Consider the following 18,598-nt stretch of genomic DNA (forward strand, 5'->3'; position numbering starts at 1 on the left):
CCGGCGCTGGCCCCAGTCAGCGGACGAGCGGTCCCCGGCGCCGCTCCCCGCCGCCTCCAGTGCTTCCTCTACCACGCCCAGCTCCAAGCGCGGGAGGGACAATTGCCCGAAGGCCGGATTTTGAATTTACAGGCCCGGCCCCCGAGCCGCTGGAGCGCCCTGCCGACTCTCCATTGGCTGGCAACGGTCACGTGGAGGCGGTAGTACACCCGCCATGTTGGGCATTGCTATGCTTGGTCCCGCGCCACCTCCGCCCCCCGCGGCTCGCCTCCAGCCCGCCCCTCTGCCCCGCCGGAGAGGAAACAAAGTGCTGCGAGCGGGAGACTCGGCGGCGGCGGCGCGTGGACCCAGCTCGGCCCTCCCGATCACTCTGGCCCCGCATCTTATCTAGTGCGTGCTTGTGTGTGTGTGCGCGTGCCCGCGCGTGTTTTCTTACAAAGGGCATTTTACGACTGATTGGTTCGCAGCCCTCCCTCTTTGCCCTTTGTGCTGTAATCCGGCTCCCTCCATCCAGGTGCTTCTTCCTCCCCTCTCCGGCCTCTGCACGATCGCGGGTCGCCGGTGTGTGCCTGCGATCCCCGCCTCGCTCCCTTCAGCCCGCTGCGTGTCCCTGCTCTGCCCCCGGCCTCCCCGCTCTCCCCGCAGATCGCCCCGCCGCCCGCCATGGCGACCGCGACCCCCATGCAGTCGCGGACCAGCAGCCGCGTTAGCGGCCCCGCCACGCCGCTGAGCCCCACGCGGCTGTCGCGGCTGCAGGAGAAGGAGGAGCTGCGCGAACTCAACGATCGGCTGGCGGTGTACATCGACAAGGTGCGCAGCTTGGAAACGGAGAACAGTGCGCTGCAGCTGCAGGTGACGGAGCGCGAGGAGGTGCGCGGCCGGGAGCTCACCGGCCTCAAGGCGCTCTACGAGACCGAGCTGGCAGATGCGCGACGGGCACTGGACGACACGGCCCGCGAGCGCGCCAAGCTGCAGATAGAGCTGGGCAAGTTCAAGGCCGAGCACGACCAGTTACTCCTCAAGTGAGTGCTCCTTTGACCGCCGGGTTAGCGCGCGCCAAGGGATGGGGGTGCACCCCGCCGCGGCCTCCAGAACCCCCAAGAAGGAGAGCGAGGGCTTGAGTGCCCACGCCCTTCGGAAGGGGCAGGGTCTCAATCTCCGGGAAACAGAAAGAATCTAATGTTGCTTAGCTCAGGGGTTGCGGAGGGGGCTTGAGTAGTAGCGATGTTGGGACTGGATACACATTTGCTGATTCTGGATACCCAGCAGGGCCAGGAGGTGTCGGCGCCTGGGGCCGCAGGAATGCCCTGCTTCGGGCCTCGGACCCCAGGATACAGAAGAGTTGTCCTGCGTGGAGGCCTCGGGGGCCCTAGGTACGGGGAGATGGCGTCTGGGCACGCGCTCCAATGCGCGACCTGGGTTCCGGCTGGTGCAAGACAAATCGTCTAGTGGGTTTACAGTGCGGAGGTGGCCGGCCAGGGAGGACTTGCTACCCGCCTCAAGAATGAATGAGTTTTGTGCTGGGCGGAGGGAGGAAGGGGAGGGACCTACTTTAAGCGTCCACATCTCCAGGGGGTGGGTCCTGCTTTGGCGCGCTTAGTCTCAGCCCTGTGACATTTTGTGAGCGTTCTGCGCCTGCCTTGAGAGAGGAGGGAGGGGCGAAGTCGGAACAGCGCGCCACTGCCTGCCCCGGGCTAGCTGGGTTTCCAAGCTCCTTAGGTTTCACTGGATAAAGGTGTCCTTTCTGCGGAGACGGGCGGGGCTCTTGGGTGCTTCTGTGCTCAGGACTCGCGAGCTGGGTTATGCTTGTCATGGCCACCATTCTCCCATTTGTGACCCTCATACTCCCTAGGTAGCCGTTTTTCCCCCAGCTTTTGCGCCCGCATTATAATGGTAGGTCTCTCGGGTAATGGGAAGACTTTGCTCATTCCCCGCGTCTGTCATTGTGCTGACAGGCCAGGGCAGGTGCAAGGGTGTTGTGTAAATGTGGAGTGTTGTGGCGAGGGAGAGCTTGTAATTATTCCAGCTAAGGGGCCCCGAGTTTCATTGTAGTGCACAAAGGTAAACTTTCAAACCTTTGCTGATTCTACCTTGACTTTCTGATGAGCAAGATGACATAACTCTCATCATTAGGCAACTTAGTGTTGATATCGGGCTTTAGACATTTGCTAAATTTGGGTCCAGAATTCATGCTTTCCAACCTCGTTGCCAAATGAAATTTGGCAAATGAAAATCGATTTTTTGACTCTGTCCCTGGATGTTTTTCTATCTGTATCCGTGTGAATGACCCTGCCTCAGTCTCTGATTTTGTATCTGGTATAATAAAAGGGTGAATCTGTACTTCCCCCTCTTGTTACATACTCGTAAAAACGGCTCAAAAATGTATGTGCACTTGGTAAAAAGAAAAAAATTGAGGCTGATTTATAGTGAAAAACGAAAATAGTCTCCTGTCTCCAGGAAGTAATCACGTTTTGCCTTTTTTTGTTTTTATTAAAGTATTGAGTTCCACAACTCAGAAATAACCATAAGCTTATTCCATTTATTGGATTTACCAACCTTGTAGTCATGTTTTGAAACAAGTTCAGTCACTCAAACTACTGTCTCCATCTTCCCCCCCAATTTCTTGTTACTGAGTTTTTTCAAATCTTTGATGCCATTTTTGTATGACTCACCACTGCTGTGTACCATTAAGAAGAAAAAGAAACATCAGAGTCAATTATGTAGGAACCATGCTATTGGACCCATCCTAGTTTTAGATATGTTAAAATGTAGCACTGATTAAGTATGTTATATGTCAATTACTGTCCTTATGTTTCTGAGGGTGCAGCGGGGAAAGATACCCAGCAAGCAAATAAAAACTGCATTTCATCAAATTTGAGGCATTTTGTTGCTTTTTTAATCTTTCCAGAATGTATCCATTGAAGGTTTTTCACCCAGTAACAAGACTGCCACCTGGCTGACTGTAGCTGTAAAATGCTGGGTATTGTTTGTGATGTGAGTTGCATTCTGGTTTCAACAGGATTGAAGTGTGAAAGGATGTGTATTAAAATCAATGAAATAGCCTGGCTGGTGTAGCTCAGTGGATTGAGCGCGGGCCTGCGAACCAGACAATCGCGGTTCGATTCCCAGTCAGGGCACATGCCTGGGTTGCAGACCAGTTCCCTGCAGGCCAGTTCCCAGCAGGGGACGCACGAAAGGCAACCAAACATTGATGTTTCTCTCCTTCCCTTCCCCTCTAAAGATAAATAAATAAAATTTAAAAAAAAAAGAAATTCTACAATATGCAAAAATACTTAAAAAACATATTTAAAAAAAATCAATGAAATAACATACAGTATGTGATTTAATGGTGGATAGTAACAGATGCTAGGGGGATAAAAATAAAGCAGGGTGAGGTGACAGTGTGGTTAAGAAAGGCCTGAGAGGTTGTCAGTTGAAAACAATCTGAGATGTTGGGTAATGACCTAGGGTTATGTTTTTGTTACATCTATACATATATATTTATTGTCAAGATTATATGTAAATTAGTCCACCCTTATAAGAAGGGGATATATTCCAAGACCCTCCAGTGGATGCCTGAAACTGTGGATAGTTCCAAGCCATCCATATATTTATGTATGTATATATATGTATATATATGTATATATGTGTGTGTACATGTACACAAACATACATACATGTATATGTTTTTTCTTACAAGTACATAGCTACAGTAAAGTTTAATGGATAAATTAGGCACAGTAAGATTAGCAATAGCTAATAATAAAATAGAACAGTTTTAACAACATAGTGTAATAAAAGTTACATGAATGTGGTCACTCCTTTCAAGGGGTCATTTACTGGAGTCTTTATACAGGCTCAGTGCATTCTGGTGCAACATGTTGCCACCAGTTACGCCTTTTCTGTGTTGCACACATGAATTTTAATGGTTTTTCCATCTTAATTTATTACATACTGTGGCTGTAACTTTTGCAGTTTGAGGTTTGGCATCAAAACTGCCACAGGTTTCTTTTTCCTTTACAGTTTCATAGATAAAAGATTTGTTCTTATTCTAGAGGCTAGCAAACTGAGTAGGATTTTTTTCTTTCCTTATTAAGTTGAGAACTTTAACTTTTTCACTTAAAAGAATCACTTTACGGTTTTCTTTGGCATATCGGAATTGCCAGCGTCACTACTCTTGCATTTGGGGGCCATTATTAAAGCATATAAAGGTTACGTGAACACATGCACTGTGATACTTTCTGCAGTTGATCGGATAACCAACTGAGAGGGATACTAAGTGACTAACAGGTAGGTACCGTGAGTAGCGTGGATACTCTGGACGAAGGGATGATTTACATCTCAGGTGAGCTGGACCAGGAGAGAGTGAGATTTCATCACATTTACTCAGAATGGCTTGGCAATTTAAAGCTTATTTATTTCCGGAATTTTCCACTTAATTTTTTTGGACTGTGGGTTGACTGCAGGTAACTGAAACCTAGAAAGTGAAACCATGGATGGGCGTGGGGGCTGCTGTATTTTTTTCTAACATGCCATCAGTTGCTTAACACATGCCCCACTTTGTTTTGTATTTAAACTTTTGACTTTCCTTATATAATTTTATCCCTAAATAGCCTTTCATTTTTTGTTGTTGTTTTTGCTGGCTAAAAGAAATACTTGCCTTCAGTGTATCTTCAAATCCTTTAAGGATATATAACCATAATATCTATGACATAAGCCTGTTACCGAACAACAGGAGGTCCGAGGGAGGGGCAATACAATATTTGGCCCATCCAGGGATGCCCAAAACTGCTATACAACAGGGGCCCCTCCCGAAAACCAAAATACTAAAATCTACTGGGCCCTTCTGTCCGCCGCCAATTGGAAACACATCTCTTAATGCCAGAGATTTGTGAAAAGGAAACAAAATGTTTATTTAATGCTATTCAGGCCTAATGCCACCACTAAAGTATCAAAGTCCTTTAGGTTGTACACCTACACCCACACAGCGCTCCCTTCTCCCTCTGTCCCAACTCCGGGTACCGTAAATCAGGAAAAGAGCACACGTCTGTGTTGCAGGCCGCTGGCACCGTCAGCTGTGTCACTGTGCAGGATCTCGAGTTAATCCAAAGTACTGTGGTACCCTCTCATAGTCCACTGGCAAGAGTCCTTTGTACCCAGTTCCAGTCAAAGTCTCTCTTGCTTTTCAGGCCCCGCGGCCAAAGGGGGAACCCCAAAGCCGCGTGGGTCTCTTCTACCAAAGCTGCAGGAGTCCGCACTCCACCAAAAGCATGTGGCTGTCTTCTTCACCTGGCTGCAGGGATCTCCATCCTGGCAAAGCTGCGTGGTTTTTCCCTTTCACCTGGGAAAGAGGGGGTCCGCACCCTGCCAAAACCACGTGGCTCCCTCTTTCATCTCACCAAGAAGGGGTCCTCACTCTGCTGAAACCGCTTGGCTCTCTCTCTCATCTGGCCAAGCGGGGGGACCCTTCATGTCTCGGAGCCAGTCTTTTCCAAGCTCCCACACAGGCCATCTCGCTCAGGAGCGCAGCCCCTAGTTACATTCTGAGTCCAAGCCCTTCTCACTCAGGAGTGCAGCCCTTAGTTACATTCTGAGTCTCTCAAGCCCTTCTCACTCAGGAGTGCTGATCCTAGTTCCATCCTACTCAGGAGTCCCCGCTAGTCTCTTCTCTAGTTCCCATCCTGCTCTCTTCTTCCTGGCTCCAAACTTGGCCACAGCTATTTAACATATCTATGAAACCAGTTAAAGGTTATAGATATGTTAAATAACCATTCCTCCGGAGGTTAGCTCCAAAACTGTTGCTATGCAAAATAGCTCTCAATGGCCTGGCTCCATTCATCCCTTCCCCCTGGGGGGGGGCGGTTAGGACATCTTATATGTCTCTCCATTACTCCCATACACTTTGAATTCTGGACACCATTCCAAATCTTTTTTGGGGGGGCCCCCTTTGGCTGCACCCTGTATCAAGCCTACTTTCTTCCCTGGAACTCTGCTCCTAAGATATGCTCCTAGCTGACATCCTAGGAATTTACCAGATTTAGATCCTGCTTTGTCTACGGTCATATATATTCCCTTCCTTGATTTCTCCTTCATTTTGTTAGAGAACACCCTTAAGTAATTTATTCAGAAAAGGTGGCAGGAGGTAAGCTGACTCCTTTGTGTTTGAAAATAACTTGGTGATGATAGTTTGGCTAGGTATGGGATACTGGTTGAACATTTTTTTCCCTCAGAATTTGGAAAACATCATATTGCTCCATTGATTTTTTTTTTTAGCATCCAGTATTGTTAATGTGTGTCTGATGCCAGTCACAGTTATTTTCTTTTGGTAATTGGTTTTGTTTTTCCTCTTTGGAAGCCTTTGGAATTCTCTTTATTTTGGTTTTCTGAAATTGCATGGTGATGGGCCTCAGTAAGGATATTCTGTCATGCATCTAAGCTGTTATTAATGGGTCCTTGCAGTTCAAAGCTCCATCTTTATTTAGCTCTGGGTAACTTACCTTATTCCATGCATTTTCTGTGCTCCGTTTTTTTTTTTCTTTCTAGTTGGGATGTTGAGCCCTTCCCAACTAGAAAGGGAATAAGTTGTTTTCTCTCGTAATTTTTTTTTTTACATTGTGAAATTACTTTGACTATTTTCTCCATCACATTGGTGACGTGGTGACATTTTAAAGACATAAACCATATTTCTAATTCTGAGGAATTTTTTTTGGTACAGATACTTGTTTTATCCAGCTTGTTTCTATTTTCAGGATGCATTATTTTCTTTAGTCTGTCTGAGGATAATATTTAAGGCTTTCTTGTCAAATTTCTCTTCTGTGAATTGGATTATGTTTTTTTCCTTCCTGGTCACTTATTTTTCTTTTTTTGTTTAACATGATTATTTTTCTGCTACTGATTTTGATCCTCGGTTGCCTACATTTACAAATGATGCACTAGGTAATGGTTGAGTATTAACTGCTGCTATTGTTCAGGTGACTTTTCTGCCTTTTCTGAGTAGAAGAACAAACAAGACCCTCTCTGTATGAACTTGTTGGAGAGCCTGCAGATAAGCTAAGTGGTGCTGAGCACAGCCACATTCAAAGCTGTTCCATGAGTTAATCCCTCTATATTAGGTCTGCCTCACTGTCTCCTGGCGTCCCTGTGTGCATGTTCTGTGATAATATACTTTTATCTACATTTCCTCTAGAAATTTGTTTAAATGTCTACTAATGATTCCTTTTCTTTCTTTTTCTTTTTAAAAAAGTTTTATTTACTTTTAGAGAGGGAGGAAGGGAGGGAGAAAGAGAGGAAGAGAAACATCAATGTGTGGTTGCCTCTCACCTGCCCCCAGCTGGGGACCTGGCTCACTACCCAGGCATGTGCCCTGACCAGGAATCCAACCAGTGACCTTTCTAGCTAATACCTGTGCGTAGTAAGTCATCTTGGAAATCAGTTAATTTTGAGCAATAATTGAAGTGTAATTTATAGGATGAAAACAAAGAAATGTCTTGTTTCTGTTTGGGGCCATTTAGGTCTTGTATTTGATTAAAAATGATTTTCTATACTTTTTATTTGGAGCCATCATTTAGGTGGACTTAGATTAAAGAAACAGTCTTGAGGATTCCCGATTCCAAAATTACCTGGTGCCATTTTGATTCCTCTGTACACAACATACCTCAAAAACAGAAGAGTTCACGGAGAAAGTTAGCCTTGCTGGAGAGAATTTGACAGCAGCCTGGACTGAAGATGGATCCACAGGACCACAGATCTCTGAGCCAAGATACAGCTACTCCAGTATAGTCCCAGTATAATTCTGTTTCACTGGAGGCTGTTTTGGGGAACAGTTTCCACAAATGATGATGAATGCCATCAGTCAACACTTGAAACAGAAAAGTAAAGAAAGATAGACATATTTAAGAATTTTAGTATTAACTAAATATGCAGGGAAAAGTAGGTATAAGAAGATTGTATAGATCAGTCTTCCAGTAACTAATCTTGTGAATGCGCACATTTTTGTTCCTTCGGTAATACTGGCCAGTGATATTTCGTGTAAAACCCTTACCTCCAGATGTGTTTTGGAAGTAAAAGCAATTCCAATTTTAATAAGGCAATATGATACACATACTATGTATGGCACCCCCAGTGGGGTTTGGGGTAGCACTTCATGAAATAGATATTAATAGTCACAGTAAGTGGAGAAAAAGCAACTAAAAATAGACTCACGTCCATTCAGGTCTGGTTTTGTCACCAAATGAATTAGTGAAAAATGTAAGTTTTAGAACTGTAAAGGTGCATGTAAGAGATTGTCGATTTGTGTTCTAAACAGGCTACTACTTATTAAGTTCACTTAACTCTGATTCCAGAAGTTTTCTATTCCTCAGATGGTTTATGGTAGATATTAAGGCCTGAAAATCTGCAAAATTAACTGTAAGTTTCTTTTCTTGAAAATGATGAATGAATTAGGAAAATGGTGATGGGCCTTACTGGAATATATCTAATGAATTCTGTAGGATCATTTGAGATGCTGAGCAATTTACTGCTCCTTCATTTAAAAATGTTTTAAAAGGATGTCCCAAGAAACACAGTTTAATATCGTGTAAGTTGTTGGGCTTTAAAGTCAATGTTTTCAAAATAATCTTTGAGGTATTGTGCAGAAGTTTTGTTAATAAAGCAGAATTTCATACCTTTTAAAACGTTTGGTGTTTCTTTTTTAAATATAATTTACCTTATGAAAATAAAAGCTTTCCCCCCAAACAGAATACAGTGTAGTGTTGATTATGTTTTTTCATGGTACAGGTGGACCTGAAGATTTGTAGACTTCCTGTGCCCTCCATCCACAAACATTGATTTGAGGAGGGTGGGATGAGGTTGAGGAATCAAGCTTACATAGTGTATTCCTTTGTGGAAAACAGCATGTCTTTGATTTTACTTTGTCGATACAGTAGTAAGGAAACTTCTAATGGGAAAATTTGTGTTTTATGTTTCTATTTAAAAAATGCGTGTGGATGCTGACTTGCTTTTGTAGCAAGTATGGTAGGGGCAGTGTTTACCACAATGGCCTGAGATAGGGTGGTAACAAGCAAAAGCAGTACCTGAAGTTGCAACATCCTATTTTTGGTGACTTGGGATAGGCCCTCAACTCTTTGAGCGTTCATTTCCTCATCTGTATAATTGGGATAAGGAGTAAGAAATAGTTTTCTGAACCGTAGGAAGGATGAAAAGACTTAGATCTTTTTCTAGCCAGTCATGTACTTGCCTCGTAATAATGTGAATTTTATCCAAATTAGCAATCTGAACAAATTAGGAAGCATATGAAAATGTAGTTTTGATAAACTAATTTTTCTTTTTTATTTCTCAGTGGAGAGGGGGTGGAGATTTACTGTATATCTGTACTTACTATATATTTATTCTGTTGGTTTTTTGTATGTTTTGGTCATTCATAGAATGAAATTTAGGGAATGCATGTAGACTAAACATCTACAAGTTTTTAAAAATTTTTTAAATACACTTTTAGAGAGAGAAGGTAAGGGGGAAGAGAGACAGAGAGCGCCGTTGATTTGCTCGTTCACTGGTTGATCCTTGTATGTGCACTCACTGGAGTTCAAGTCTGCAGCCGTGGTGTATCAGGGCCATGCTCTCAGCACCTGAGCTACTAGGCCAGGGCCGCAGGGTCGTGTTAACATTCGTATTTTTCAGTTTTAAAATATAAAATAATAAATGCGGATCTGCTTTAGGAAATTTTCTTTTTATGTAAGGTAATTAATTGAAAAACAAACACCTTTATCAGTGTATTGCTTGGTCTTCCATTTTTTTATGTCCTGATCCTGCACTGGTAGAAGCAGGTTGACAGTGATCCTCTGGCTTTTTTTATAAGAGCTATAAAACTTCATGTTAAATGTACTTGAATATTCTAGGAAAGAACTGGAAGGATGAAACACCTAGAACTGGAGTTATGGTCTAGGAAGCAGGTCCCAAGTAGTTAACCTGTCAGGACACTTCCGGCGCTTTCAAAGGATGTTTGGTAGAGCGAGCTATCTTTTGGAGTTGTTTATTTAACGTAGGGCAGTGATTTTCAACCTTTTGCATCTCATGGCACATGTAAACTAATTCATTACTACAATTCTACAACACACCAAAAGATATATTTTTTGCCAATTTGACAGAAAAAAAAGGTATAGTTTTGATTCATTCACACTGGACAGCTATTGTGTTGGCTGTTGCCATTTTTTAAATTTGACAGTCTAAGGGAAAAGAGATCAGTGCCCCTGAGTAAATAGTCAAATATTGCACGTTTTAAAAATTCCCGTGGTACAGTGGTTGAAAATTGCTGATGTAAGGGAATACACTAGGTAATCTTTTGGTGTGTCTAGGTTCAAGGAAGTAAAGATGCAAAGTGAAAGATAAAGCAGTGTGAAAATATCCTGCTGAGTCTTAGTCTGTTACTTTGTTCTTTCTTTGGCTAGATGACGTCGCCTCTGCTATGTCTTAGAGATCTGCAGACATTGATGTCATCAGTGTAGGTCTCCTGCCTGCACAGACAGTGGGAATGAGTGGCAGGTGTCATTTGGGTGGTGCTGCTGGGTCTCACTGAAGTTCCCAGTTCAGAGTTCGAAGGAAGTTTGCTCATTGGAGTTTCAACTCCTCCCCCCGTTTTTTCCTCGCTGTAACTCTGATAAGGGGATTGGGTTTTAGCTATTATACTTGGGGAATTTTTGAAAATTAACTTTTTTATTATACAAGAAATTGTATGTTCATTATGAAAACTAGAAAATACAGATAAACACCAGAAGAAAATAAAAATTGTCCTTAGTTCTCTATGCCAGAAACATGAGCTCTGAAGTTTTCCTCTCCACATCCATATTGACGAAAAATAGGTTTATGGGAAGTATTGATATGTTACCTATGTTCGTGAAATACTAATTTTTGAACATTTTACAGGTCAGTAAATGTGCTGTGTACCATCACTGAACACCTTTTAAAGATGTCATTGGTAACCTTTCTTGGTCACATAAGTTGGCTGTGACCAAGGCTTTGCCGTAACTGTCTCTCCCCAACTTCTCAGAGGCCATAGAGGGCGTGACTGTCCTCTTCTCTCTTGCTGACAGTATTAGGTTTTTTCCTCTGGTTAATTAAAGGTTACATGTTAACTGATTCACTGGTTAAATGTTAACCACTGGATAAAGTAATAAAAATTTTGCCAATTTTTGATGCCACTGGTAGCAGACAAATGTCACTTTTCTATTCGGAGGATTTTAATTTTAATTTCTGGAGGTTCTGTTGGGTTCCTGGTCATTTTTATTATGCTCATGTTGTTAGCATAAAAAAGTAAAAAGATACAAATTTAAGTTGTAGTCTTAGATTTCTGCCAATATTTTTGGTGTGGGCCTACATAACTGAGGTTTTTCTTAGCTAATATACTTATTTGGGCCTTTTTAAATTTAATTTTTGGCCTTCACCGCATTTGAATGCATTGATGATAGGTAGGATTACAGCACTTTTACTGCTAGATGGGGTCTTGTATCATCTGCTCTAACCAATTCATTTTATAAATACAGAACTTGAAACCTGGAGAGATTAAAATACTTGTGTAAGATTCAGGACAAGAGCCCACATTTATTTCCTGCTTAATTTGCTTGCCAGGTACAATGCTAGATGCTTTACAAACTTGATTTAAGGGAGGGAGAGCAAGAGAGAGAGAGAGAGAGAGAGAGATTGATTTGTTGTTTCACTTACTTATACGTTCATTGGTTGATTTTTGTCTGTGCCTGGACCAGGGATCGAACCCACAGCCTTGGCCCTCTGGGGTGGTGCTCTGACCAACTGATCAACCTGGCCGTGGCCAGTCTCCGTGAAGCCTTACGATAATCCCTTCAATGAAGGTGGGGAAACTTGAGGCTTTGGGTATTTAAGTCTTTTATTTAGGATTACTTAGCAGATAGATTAATGGCGAAGTTAGAATAGATTCTAGCTCTGTCTAGATTCTTGCATTGTGATAAGGTTTTTACATATGTTACCTCATTTAACCCTTACACACTCGATGTTTTTCAGCATTATCCTGATTACCAACCTTCAGGAAGCAGGCTCAGAGTACTGTTACCTGTTTTTTGGGGGACGGGGAACAAACTCATTTCATTTCAGGCTTGGACCCTTTTTATTTATTTATTTATATTTTTAGAGAGAGGGGAAGGGAAGGAGAAAGAGTGGGTGAGAAACATCAATGTGTGTTTGCTTCTCATGTGTCCCCTACTGGGGACCTGGTCTGCAACCCAGACCTGTGCCCTGACTGGGAATTGAACCTGTGACCCTTTGTTTCACAGACCCGTGCTCAATCCACTGAGCTGCACTAGCCAGGGCCTGTTATCTGTTTTTGGAACTTGAAGTCTTACGCAGGACAGTTACTTTTCAGGTCCGTTTGGGTGCTCCTTTTCGAAATGATACTAGGTGTGTGTTTTTATGTTGCTAGTTCATAGCCCCTGGATTCGTAATTTTGTATGTCAGGAGAGAGTAGTAATTGAAACCCCTGTTTGAAATACTGAGGGCTTCATTTGCTAATTAGGACAGGGTAAAGATGAATTACTAAAAGAAACTTCTTTTTTCCTTCTTAAAAACCTACTTTCCTACTTTATTTCATGCTTTAATAGTAATTTTAAAAGAAATTGAAGTCTCTGAATCTTTAATCGTCATGACGGGAATGCTCTTTTCATTTTTATTAAGCACACATTCGTGGGACAGGTAATACGTGCCTGGCCTTGACCAGATGCTGGGGGTAGAGAGATGGGACTCAGTCCCTGTTACCGAGTTGCTTACAGTCTAGTTGAGAAGGCAGGAAAATGCGGTCATGATACTTTAAATATATATGATACACTAATACAATGTTGTAAGTGCTACATGGTCATGATACTTTAAATATATATGATACACTAATACAATGTTGTAAGTGCTACATGGTCATGATACTTTAAATATATATGATACACTGATACAATGTTGTAAGTGCTACAGTAGCAGTAACCACATAATGCTAGGGAGAGACAGCGCCTAGCACCAAGGCTGCCTAGGAACCTTTTAGAGGTTCCAGAGACATCCCAGGGGACTTGGGGAGGCAGTGGTATCTAAGCCGTAGGGTTGGCTTTTATGCAATGAGGAGCCTCAAGAATTTTAGGCATGAGTGACATTGGTCTGGCTGTCTGTAGAGGGAAAAAAAGTAGAAGTAAAAACACTAGTAAGGACACTTGAGGAGTAAGGAGGTGACTCCTGAACTGTGGTCGGCAGTGGGAGAGGACAGAAGGGAGATTTGGGAGATTAGGGGGAGTAGAGTCCAGGGTGACTGCGTGCAGGGGTGCGTGGGGAGGGACTGTTGCTCTTCACCAAGATTGATGGTGAAGGAGCCCGGGGTTAGTGGGCTAATGGTGTGTGTTGGAGTTCCAGGTGGAGACTCAGGTTGCAGTTTGGAGTACCTCTGGGGCTCTGGAGAGAGACTTGGATTGGAGAGACAGTTTAGGAGCATGGGTGATAGGAATGTGGGGGTAAAGAGAGAAAAGAGGAGCGGGGCAAACTCAGAGGCATGGAAAACATTATGAGGACGAGCTAGAGGAAAGAAAACCCCCAGTGGGGATGGTAAGTAATGGCCAGAGAGGCAGGGAAAGAGTCAGCGTCCTGGAATAAGGAGATTTATTAAGGAATGCTCGTATAGTTCTGGTTTGATAAGGTCTAAAATGTACCCAGTTGACTTAGGTGCCTGGGAGATTATCACTGACTGAAGAACGATGTTTGTGAACAGCAGTGTGGTCAAAGCCAGTGACCATGACTGAGGAAAGAAAGGGAAGAATGAGATCAGGAGCTGAGGTCGCTTGACAAGAATGTTGACTGTGAAAGGAAGGAGACAGTCTTAACATCGATTTAAAGTATATTCTCACTTGGTGCTCATGTAACAAAACATTAGGTAGAGACCAGAACACCTGTTCCTATAAGATTCTGTGCAAAAAATGATGACATTTGTTTGAAACACTTCAGTAAGTTCTAGGTTAAAGACTAAAATCCTCAGCAGTACCTAATAGTAGACTGACCGTATCATTGAGCATCCACAGATACTCTTCTGTGTAAAGGAGGGAGCTACTAATAACTATTCTGGGACAATGGGCATAAATGGAAATGGCCCTGCCTGCGTGACCTGGCTTCGGTCTGACTCTCCAGCGTCACCTCACGCCACTCCGTCTTGCTCTTTCCTCCCTAACCACAAAGTCCTTCATGCACCTTCATTTACCAGGCGCCCTCTTAACGCAGGGCCTGTGCCTGCAGAGTTTCCTCTGTCCTCTCACATCAGGTGCACCCCTCCTGGTCCCTGGGGTCTCCATTCAGTTTAGTTTAGGGAAGTCTGCCCTATCAGTTTTTCTAACATGAGCCTTGGAAAGCAAACCCACGGCTGTCTGGCAGCGTGTATGTGTGTACGTAATTTAAGAACTCAAGGCGAGTTCCCCAAGGCTCCTCGTGGAAAGGATTCTCTTCGACAGTTTTCTCTGTTCCCTTGGTATTTTTCTCTCGATGGCATTACTGACTTTGTGCTGTGGAAGACGAGGAATTATGTTTTACATTCCGTTCTCTGTGACACGTTTTTCTTCCCCGTATCCAGTAGTCACACATTACATTCTAATTTAGATCAGTGTTTGGTATTTAAAGGATTAATTCAGTGCATTCTGCTACAAATGCTTCTCTAACACCATCTCCTGTGTGACTGGTAAGTAGAGAAATGACATTGTAATTAGAAGTTGTATTGATATGCGTGTGAAAAGTAGAGGAGGAGCCAGAATAGCAAGAGAAAGTGTTAAGAGAAAGGAAGCTCTCGGTTTAGCTTTCACCTCTGTCTGAAGAAAAGCAAAAGCGAGTGCCGTCACCCCCTCTAGGTGTACCCCCAGCTTTGCTCTTGTCGCCGAGCATCGGTTCAGAACTCGACTTCTATCTTTTGTCTCAGTCCTGCAAGCCAGCCTGTCTGCTCGGTTGGTTGTGTATTTTTAAGCATCTCTTGAGGCAGCTGTAGCCACGCTAAACTGACTGCGTGGGTTGTCCAAGTGCCTTCCCCAGGTGCTAATTATTTCTGTTATTGCTGCTGCTCTGGTCACAAAACTGCATAGGTTTGGAGTGGTTTGTTTCAACTTTATTTTTCCCATTTGTTCTGTTACTTTTATTGTGTGCAGAATGCAAGAGTTTTTAGTGAATAGTATACTATTAGTTTTTCTTTACTATAACAGTTTTTGATTGTGCAGATAGTATTTTTCCCCACTCTGTCTCTTCCCCCCATTTTTCCTTTTTATTATAGAAATTTTGAAACACACAGAAAAGTTAGGGGCAAATCTTGTTCCATCTGCACCCAGCCCACTTTCCACCCTCCCCATTCTCTACTGATTTACTGTGAAGCAGATCTCAGGCCTGTCTACGTACATATTCACACTGTTCATTTACAATGTATCTTGCAAGGATAATCTCCAGTTGTAGTTACATTTCTTAAGCAGCATTGACACAGAGTACATATATGTTGACAAAATAGTCTTAGAAAATGTTTCAGAATATCAGATCACACAGACCAGAAGGAGATGCTTAAGCCATTTGTAATTCTCAAACATGTCTGTGATTAATTTAGTAATGTAACAAATGGTAAGAATGATATTAAATAACATATTTATGGTCCCTTTTTATTCAGATCTACTCAGATTTTTATTTATCTTGTTTCATTTAAAGAAAATTTCCACAAAGAATATACCCACTTAGCATTTCTAATTCTACAAGATGTCACTAAACAGTGAAGCTTCACCGACAGAAACCCTGTTCTTCTCCCATCATTGTTTGGCGCATTTGTCCTCGTTGTCTTTTTTTATCTGAGTTTGTTCCCAACCTTCTTCCTACCTGATATGCAAAGGCTGTGGTGTGTTATCAATTCTTACAGTTTTTGAAAGAGTTCTTCCAAGGATATTGAAGTCCTTGTTACAGTTTTCTTGTACGCAAAGACGATGTTGTGGAAGGGCTGGTGCTCAGTTCTCTGCGCCAGCCCTTTGTGTCTTGGAGCTGGTTCAGCCACCAGGGCCATGCCTCCCAGCACCTCCAGTCTTTCAGGTGCCCGTGGCTCTTGGGAGGAAGGGCCTTCACTCAGCAGGCCGGGCCCCGGGATGTATGAACTGCCCCCGATGTACGAGCTTTGACCCGAGGGTCTGACTCCACATTTTGTTACTGTGAGCCCCCAGTTCTGCGACTCCCACTTAGTTTTGTATAACTGTGTAGAAAGAATCTATATAGCACTTGTTAAAACATCAAGTTGTTTAGAGTCATGAGGTTTTCTATTGGTTTTACCTTATTAAAAAATATCTTGTGAAGCCTTGTGTTCTTGTCTAGTTGCATTGCATAAGCATTGGTAGTTTGGGTACAGAACTCTAAGTTGTAAATAACATTCAGGATATTGAAGGCATGCTCTTTAGTTCTTTAGGTTTTGTAGTTGCTGAGGAGTATTGATGAATGAAAAATTGAAAAGCTTGTAGGACAGTTTTGATTCATTCCTGAAATTTCACAAGGATGTTCCCTGGTGCTAATGTCTCATTTATTGTGCTGGTCATTTGACGGGAACTTTTCAGTCTGGAAATTTATGTCCTTCATTTCTTGAAAATTTTCTTAAATTATTGACATTTTCACTTCTTTTACCACATTCTCAGACTTGTGTTTATTTATATGTTAGACCTCTTAAATTGATCCTCTAGTTTTCTTATTTAAAATATTTTTTTCTCTTCTAGATGGTCTCAATTATACCTTCCAATGTTGCTACCTTATTTAAATTTGTAATAGCTTAAAAAAATTCTCTTGCTATTTCTTTACATAATCCAGATCTTGATTAAATTTTAGAAATGCAGTAGTTTCTTATTTTTTCAGAAGTTTCTATTTTCCTTCATAGTCCCTATTGGCTCCAAGTTAACTTCTTTTTCTATTTGTTTAGGTGTTTGTAATCAGTCAGTGCAGGAAATAGAAAAAACTATGGGTATTTTAAGAAGAGAGGGAAAAACTATGGGATGTAAGTGCTAAGAAAACGTTATGAGAAGAGCGGGGACAATGCCTGCAACACTGTGGAACTGACCTTCCTTAGGAGCTTCAGTGTCTGCGCCACGACTGGAACTACTGAATCTGAGAAAACAGCACGAAGCCCCAGGTCAGCACCAGGGAGCTGCCACTGCTGTTGTACGAACAACTGCCTCCTGACGTCCAGCAAACCGGACCGTTTCAGAAAAATTTCACAGATTGATACCCTTATGAATATAGGTACAAACATTCCCAATGAAATGTTAGCATGCCAAACCACCAATGTGGTGAAGGATCATGTGGCACTACCAAGTGGAATTTGTCATGGGAATGCAAAATTGGTTCAGTCTCTGAAAGTCAGCAATGGAATACACCATATTAATAGAATGAAGTGCAAAAGCTCTGTAATCATCTGAATAGGGGCAGAAAAGCATTTGATAAAGTACATTATTGGTGGTTTGAATCAAACCATTGATAACAGGGAACTTCTTAACCTGATAAAGGGTATCTATGGAATACCTATAGCTAACATCATAGTTAGTGGTAAAGACTGTCTGCTTCCTCCCTAAGATCAGGAATAAGAAAAGAAGGCCTACTCACCACTTTTATTCAATATTGTACTGGAGGTTTGAGCCAGGGTTACTTAGGCTAGAAAAAGAAATAAAGGCATTTGGATTGGAAAGAAGTAAAATTACTCTCTTTGCAGATGATAATCTATTTATGAATAGGAAATCCTAAGGAATCTGTAAAAAACGAAAAGATCTGGAGAGCTAATAAACAAGCTCGGCAAGGTTACAGGATATGAAAGCAATGTTACAAACTCAGCTCTATTTCAATATACCAGCAATGAACAGTCCAAAAGTGAAATAAAGGAAACTTTATTTTCAGTAGACTCACAGAGAATGCAGTGCTTAGGAATAAACTGAACAGGAAGTGCAAGACTTGTGCACTGAAAATTACAAACACTTGGAAGAAATTAAAAGAAAACCTAAGTAAATGGAAAGATATTCCTTGTTTATGGATTGAAAGACTTAATATGAAGATGGTAATTCTCCCCCAATTGATCTACAGGTTGAATGCAATCTCTATCAAAATCACAACTATCTTTTTTGGGCAGAATTTGACAGACTGATCCTAAAATACATATGGAAAATGCTTGGTACTCAGATTCTGTCAAAACAATCTTGACAAAAAAAAAAAAAATTGGAGGGGAGGACTCAATTCCAGATTTGAAAACATACTATAAAGTTACTGTAATGTGTGTGGTGTAGACTTAAGGACAGAAAAACTTCATGTTTTAAGGACCTTGCTTAGCATAAAAATTGCACAAGAACAAAAAAAAAGTGGCCTCAAGACACTTCCTTCTTTCATATACTTAAGAATGTATTAGTTAGAGGACCTAATTTGCATTCATATTTGTGTGGGTTTGTTTCTGAGCTCTCAATATTTAAAAAAATATTTTATTCATTTTCAGAGAGTGCTGAAGGGAGGAAGAGAGGGGAAGGGAAACACCAGTATATGAAGATAAGCATCTCTTATTTCTTCTCACTTGTCCCCACCTGGCCCT

The 18,598-nt window shown here is 42.2% G+C and overlaps 1 protein-coding gene across 1 annotated transcript in view; it reads left to right on the forward strand.

The window, feature by feature from the left end:
* The first annotated feature begins 213 nt into the window (after positions 1-213).
* LMNB1 (lamin B1) overlaps positions 214-18,598 on the forward strand; it is a 48,278-nt gene continuing 29,893 nt past the window's right edge. Inside the window, exon 1 of the mRNA XM_037138220.2 lies at positions 214-1,022. Within this exon, the coding sequence (XP_036994115.2) occupies positions 664-1,022 (359 nt within the window). The 5' untranslated portion in view covers positions 214-663. The remainder of the gene's footprint in view (positions 1,023-18,598) is intronic.

Source organism: Artibeus jamaicensis, unplaced genomic scaffold, assembly GCF_021234435.1.
Source record: "Artibeus jamaicensis isolate MK-2021 breed Jamaican fruit bat unplaced genomic scaffold, CSHL_Jam_final contig_402, whole genome shotgun sequence".
Lineage (NCBI taxonomy): Eukaryota > Metazoa > Chordata > Mammalia > Chiroptera > Phyllostomidae > Artibeus > Artibeus jamaicensis.